This window comes from Dioscorea cayenensis, chromosome 4 (genome assembly GCF_009730915.1).
Source record: "Dioscorea cayenensis subsp. rotundata cultivar TDr96_F1 chromosome 4, TDr96_F1_v2_PseudoChromosome.rev07_lg8_w22 25.fasta, whole genome shotgun sequence".
Lineage (NCBI taxonomy): Eukaryota > Viridiplantae > Streptophyta > Magnoliopsida > Dioscoreales > Dioscoreaceae > Dioscorea > Dioscorea cayenensis.
In genome coordinates, this window is record NC_052474.1 from 11,819,292 (window position 1) to 11,826,067 (window position 6,776).

Sequence of the window (6,776 nt, forward strand, 5' to 3'; positions counted from 1 at the left end):
TTTAAAATAAAACATTTATAACATTTACAACATTTACAACGTCTTCTCGGACCTCGGACACTCGCGAGTCGACCCTCGTTCGTCTATTAAGATTTTGGTTTGACTCACCAAGTATCTGTACCTTCGAATGCTCACGGCGGTTGCATAACATGCACATCAACTTGAACCTGCACAACGTATAACATAACACGTTAAAAAAGGTTAAGCAAACACATTCATAAAAACGTCTATTAATCAATGTGTCATGGTCTGACTTAAGCGAAGATCCTGAGAGTTAAACACAGAAAATAATATTTGTACACTGACGGAAAGTTTTTAAAGGGTGAGAACAATTCTCAAGTGATAAATATCAACTCCGTCTTAAAAGATGTTTCATGATCTCCCACCTCTGGAGAATCCTCCGCAATCAAGCAATAAGTGAAAACTTTCTTTTCTTGCCCAAGTCGAAATGCCCGCTTAATTGCTTGCACGTCATCCACCGCTGCAGAATCCTCCACATTCAGGCAATTATGCGGGAATTTCAACTTGGGCAAGAAAAGATAGTTTAACTTGTTACGTGATTACGGCTGATTGATTCTCAAGATGAGGAGGATCATGAGACATCCTTTAAGATAGAGATGATCTTCAAATTTTGGTCTGACTCCAGCGAATATCATACACAAGAAGCAGAGGAGGAGAAGGAGGAGGAAGAGGATGATGATGAGGACGACGAGGAGTGGTTGTCCATGGGAAGGGTTCTTCCTTGTCATTTATGGTGTGAAATCCACGAGCAGGTTGACGCTTCATATTCGAGAAAAAAGGGAAACGCACAGTGGACCGAGATTGACTGATCACAATGAATGGGTCTTCGGATATTTATGTTACCGTGTAGAAGGATTAATGCCGTCATTAATTCTTCTACACGGGATACCATAAACTTGCTACCTGCCACTTGCCACATGCCAACACTTCAGTTCAAACGAAAAAGATCAATATTTTATGCAGAGACTTTGAGAGTTTACACGTTATGTCAATATTTATACGTTAATATGAATAGTTAAATAGGTAAAGACAAATTTAAATGGAGACGACAATTCTTAAACAAATATGTAATATATTTAAACATATACAACTAGATAACCATAAACGAGAAGAACTACTATATACGAGAAGAACTTTACAATGAAATGAACTCGTTTTCAGTAGGATTCGACAATGGCACATCGTCTGTCTCGACAACAAGATCGACTACAACTCATTTGAAGATGGAGTGCACTTGACCAATCCGCTGGAAATCAACTTCATTTTCTGTTGGACAAACCGATTTATATATTTCGGGTATGATAAACTTCACTCAGACTCGTTTCCTGAAACAGATTTACATCTATCATTACCACAAAAACTCTATATAATAAACATCCATTGTTTATAAATTCTGTTACTCCCACCCTCCCGTAGAATGGTCAAAGTGATAGCAACGAAGAGATTTTCACCATATTACGAAACCGACAGAACTGAAATCGAACAAACCAAATGAGGAGAAGAACAAGAAGATGTAATGCAACTTCTAGACATTGTCTAACAGAAAGCAAGCAAAAAGCCCTTGAAAAGGTTTGACATGATGTGATTTGGCGATTTTTTCCCACCATTTTTAAGGGCAAAAATGGGATTTCACAACATGGACCCATTTGAAGTGAACGGTAGGGGGTAACAGGAAAGTTAAACACTAACAGAAGGGTTGTCCGGGGTTTGCCAAACTTGGCGGGGCTGTTTGGGAATATTTGAAATTCACGAGGGGTAAACAGTAATGTTCCTTTATTATTTTGCATTAAATATTTTAAAATTTTAATAATGTTTTATTTTTTTAATTTTATTAGAATTTTTAATAAAATTTTAATAATTTTTATTTTTTTGAAAATTTTAATAATATATATTTTTTTTCAATTTTTAATAATATTTTTTTAATTACGTTAGGGAAGAGACCAACTTTGCTCAACATAGATAATAAAGGATTTTTGTGGATAAAAAATATTAAATGGACAAAAAAGATATTTTGAACTTTTCCTCAAAATAGATAATAAAAGAGCTTCGGGGCGTATAAAAAATATTAAAAGACGAATATGATATTCTGGGCCTAAAGCAAGTATTATATATTTTAAATTTAAAAGTAAAAAAAATTCTTTTAAAATTAAAAATGGATGAAAATGAAAACACACATCTGGGCGCAGTAAGAGTGAGCGAGTGAGGAACACAGCTCAGTGGTGGCCTCGATTCTTCTCAGCTCTGAGGTTATCTTGATTCTTGATTTTCTTCTTTTTAGGATTTGAAATTGTAATTCTTTTTGTTAATTCTTCTTCTTCACTGTGTGATCTTCCTTTCCTGTAGTTTGTTAATTTGGGAACTAAGGAAGTTCCCAATTCCAACAATTGACAAGGGTTTCAGAACTTTCAATGTCTTTCACGCTGTCAATTCGACCTTGAAATTGGTAATATTCAGTTCTAAATGCTTGTTTTCTTGTATTTTGCTGTACAAAAGGAAGTATTGTTTTCCTTTGCTTTGCTGTAACTGAAAAATGGTCTTTTTTGTCAATTTATCATGCAGTTTGATTCACATTCAGGCAGTTTGGTTTGATTTTGCTGTTTATCATGATTTTTCAGGTTTTGGCTGCTGTTTGATCTTTGTATTTATGTCTAAGAAGGGAGATCACAGCTTTGGATTTCAAAAACCATGTCAAACCAGAACCAGGAAGATGGTTTTAGTTTTGGGATTTATGGCCTCCATGGTCTTCGTTTTTCAGATTTTCCAACTGTCTTCTGGAGGTGCTTTGTCTCATCTTTTCCCAACTGCTCAGTTTCCTGATCAGGAAGTAAGTGCCTTGCAGCATGACGCCGGTTCTTCATCGATGAGGGTTGGGAAGTTTTCCCTTTTAAGTGAGTTGCAGAAATCAGTAAACCAGTCGATAATTCTCAAGGATCCCGGAAAGTTGGAACCTTTTGATTTGGAAGGCAAAGTTGATGAACATGTTAAGGAAACTGGTGAACAATTAGAGGAAGAAGATGATGATGATACCAATGTAGATGAGACTGATGAGTTCTTATTAGACATTAGAGATGATGACACTGTGTTAAAGAAGATTGGAGATTCAGTTGATGGTTTCATTACATTGGAAAAAGTTGTTGAAAAGGAGAAAGGTCTTGCGAAGAAGAATGTTTCTGAGTTCACCGATGGTGTATCTGATGGTATTGACAAGTTTAAACCAATGGAGCAAAACACCTTGGATGAAAAATCTACATATCAGGGGCATGCAATAAGTGTTCAAATGGATGATGCCTCTGGTGAGAAATCAAGTGTTCCAAGCATAAATGTAGCATCCAACAGTGGTAGCGAAGGACAACAACAAACAAAAGTTTTGTCATTAGAGAAGGGATTCATGAAAATCATACCCATGGATCGAACTTCAGTTGGTGCTAGAACTCCATCACCCAAGAAAAGGATGAAGAAGAAGAAGAAGCGGAACTTGTCTCCAGCATACACCTCAATAGTATGAGCTGCATTGATCTCTTCATTGTGTAATGGAATTGAGTTTTGCTTAGTTGTCTGATATTTTCATTTACTTGCAGAAACCTCAATGGTCAGCGGCACATGACCGGCAATTATTAGCTATAAGGGCGCAGATAGAGAATGCTTCTCTTATTACGAATGATGGAGAACTTTATGCACCAGCTTTTCGGAACATTTCTATGTTTAAAAGGTAACTTCTTATTTTACTTAATCACATTGTTCATGTTATTATTTATCCGAGATTTTATTATTTATTTATCTTTTTTTGTTTTTTTGGGTAAAGTAAATGAACAAAACTTAATATGATTTACATAATGCGGAGTGGAAACACCAAATGTATTGCCGTTAGTCCCAAAAGCAGGATCTAGGTAACACTGCAACATCTGCAAGCCAATTTCATGTGGTGTTCAATTGCCTTTGGAGAAGAGAAATTGAGATCATCCTTTGTTTAGGTTCTCTTTATTGGAGTGATACATAATCCTTCAACTGGAGAATAAATTAGAAGTGTCTAGATTATTGTTCTAAAAAGGGATGCTGACAAGTCTTATATTTCATGATATCAGTCACTAGCAAATGTAGAATTGCATGGAACTGTTAATTTGCACATTCACAGAAACTTCTTAACATCCATATTACTAAATTTCTCATTCTAAAATCAATTGCATGTTGGAACTAAGTAAAACCCAGAATGGCCTTTTTCTTCCACTTCTTTATACCTTGTTTATGATTGGTACCACACTGTTGCCTCCCACATCACATGCTTATTATTCAGCATTTAGAATGCTTATTTGTTATACAAAATTGAATCTTGAAAATGGAAACCAATTTGACTGTCACATACAGAAGCTATGAGCTAATGCAGCGGAATCTCAAAGTCTATGTTTACAAGGAAGGAGAAAAACCGATATTCCACCAGCCTCTACTTAAGGGAATCTATGCATCAGAAGGATGGTTTATGAAACTGTTGGAAGGAAGCAAACACTTTGTTGTGAGAGATCCTAGAAAAGCCCACTTGTTTTACATCCCTTTTAGTTCTCGGTTGCTGCAGTTTGCTCTTTACACACCGAATTCACACAATCGGCGAGCACTGAAGGAGTTCTTGCAAAATTATGTCAACACAATTGCAGCAAAGTATCCTTTTTGGAATAGAACTGGTGGAGCAGACCATTTTCTTGTTGCTTGCCATGACTGGGTATGATATTAACAAACTCAAACTGGATTTGAAAGCTACGGTAAAATTTTGAACTGAGTTATTTGTTTCATCATCCTGTTTTGTTACAAATTTATTTACCAATTCTGCAATTGACTGATATAGGGAATGAGTTTAAATTTGTATGCCATATTATTACTGAGATATAAGCCTGTGTATTATCATTAAAAATCTTATTGTTCTACATTCAATATATTCAAGATAACTAATAGTCTCATATTAGTTAGTTTTATTAAATATTGTTATGAAGATATAAATCTGGGTCTCTTTTCTAGCATGTATTTGGTTTGTGTATATAATGCTATCAAATATCATAGCTAATATAACTAGTTTGTTTGCAAAGGTTGTTTCGAGCTCATCCACCATATCTGCACTGCAGGCATCATACGAAACAAGACACACCACGGGCCTAGCAATTCGAGCACTTTGCAATGCTGATACACACGATAGCTTCATTTTGGGCAAAGACGTGTCACTTCCTGAAACTTACGTCCGATCTGCAGCAAATCCTCTCAGAGATCTTGGTGGAATGCCGGCAAACAAAAGGCCAACTCTTGCGTTCTTTGCCGGAAACTTGCATGGCAGACTCCGACCAATCTTATTACAACATTGGGAGAACAAGGACCCTGACATGAAAATCACTGGCCCAATGCCCGGCGGAGTCCAGAGCAAGATGGATTACATTGAGCACATGAAGAGCAGCAAGTACTGCATATGTCCAAGAGGACATGAAGTTAATAGCCCGCGGATTGTGGAGTCCATCTTCTATGAGTGTGTGCCTGTTATTATATCTGACAACTATGTGCCGCCTTTTTTTGAAGTATTGAATTGGGAGGTGTTTTCTGTGATTGTTGCGGAGAAGGATGTGCCTCGGCTTAAAGGAGATACTGGTATCGATTAGTGAAGAGAAGTACCTCGAATTGCAGCTGGGGGTGAGGAAGGTGCAACGACACTTTCTTTGGCACAGCTCGCCTGTGAAGTATGATCTGTTTCATATGACTCTTCACTGTATTTGGTACAATAGATTGTATCAAATAAGAACTTGATGAACATGTATGGCTTGAGAGAATTTGGAAGACGCAAGTGTTCATGAATGGAAAATATTAAATGCTGTTACTACTTGTAGAAGTTTTATGTTGACTAATTAAATTTTTTTAAGGGATGATGAGAAAGTGACTTCGGTTTTTTCACCAAAATTTAAAAAAACTAGGTTGGAAATTCGGACATTTAATCATAAAATAAATTGCTCCTATGATATTTAAATTGGTTGGGTGTGTATTTTTGAAAAAGTTTTTTTTTAAAACAATTTATATAAGTTTATATTTTATATAGGATGGTTTCAAGTTGGTTTAACCAAGCTCGAGCTTGGCCAAGACACAAATATCCCCTGTTTATTAATATAACAATCTTGAGCATATGCACCCATGGCATATTTATTTTATAGTTTTTTCCCAAATTCACCATAAGAATAATCACTAACTAGTGTGGGAGATAAATAATTTGGTTAGCAGAGATATAGTCAGTTTGAAAATATATATATATATACCTATATATTAGTAAAGATTTATTCATACATGAACGAATTAAAAACTTTTGCTACATTCATGGTGAGTAAATATTTCAGTGAGTATCTAAGGTTGGCTTTATATCAGTTTGAGTACTAACTTTCAATTTGTATCAAAATGAGCATCAAATTTTAATTTCATTTCTATGGCGGGGTAATTGGTGGTTTCCGATGGATTTTTGGTGATGTGGACCCCGAAAAACTTGCGTAGATGCCATGAGTCCATGTCATCGGCTCACCAACTTAGCCACTTAACCAATGTGGCTTTTCTTGGTCCACGTAGGATGTATAATAGTTGACGTGTACATCCTATGTGGACAAAAAAACATCACATTGGTTAAGTAGCTGAGCCGGCGAGTTGGTGACGTGGACCCAGGGCATCCACGCAAGCTTTTCGGCGTCCACATCACCAAAAATCCACCGGAAATCCCCAAATACCCCGCCGGAGAAATGAAATTAAAA

At 36.3% G+C, this 6,776-nt stretch overlaps 1 protein-coding gene across 1 annotated transcript; it reads left to right on the plus strand.

The window, feature by feature from the left end:
* The first annotated feature begins 2,184 nt into the window (after positions 1-2,184).
* On the plus strand, positions 2,185-5,871 carry LOC120259167 (probable glycosyltransferase At3g07620). Its single transcript, XM_039266713.1, is given in 7 exon segments — positions 2,185-2,267; positions 2,365-2,464; positions 2,637-3,520; positions 3,600-3,730; positions 4,384-4,732; positions 5,130-5,621; positions 5,623-5,871. Coding segments are annotated over 5 exon segments (2,001 nt in total). The 5' UTR covers positions 2,185-2,267; positions 2,365-2,464; positions 2,637-2,665; the 3' UTR covers positions 5,797-5,871.
* Positions 5,872-6,776: the final 905 nt, after the last annotated feature.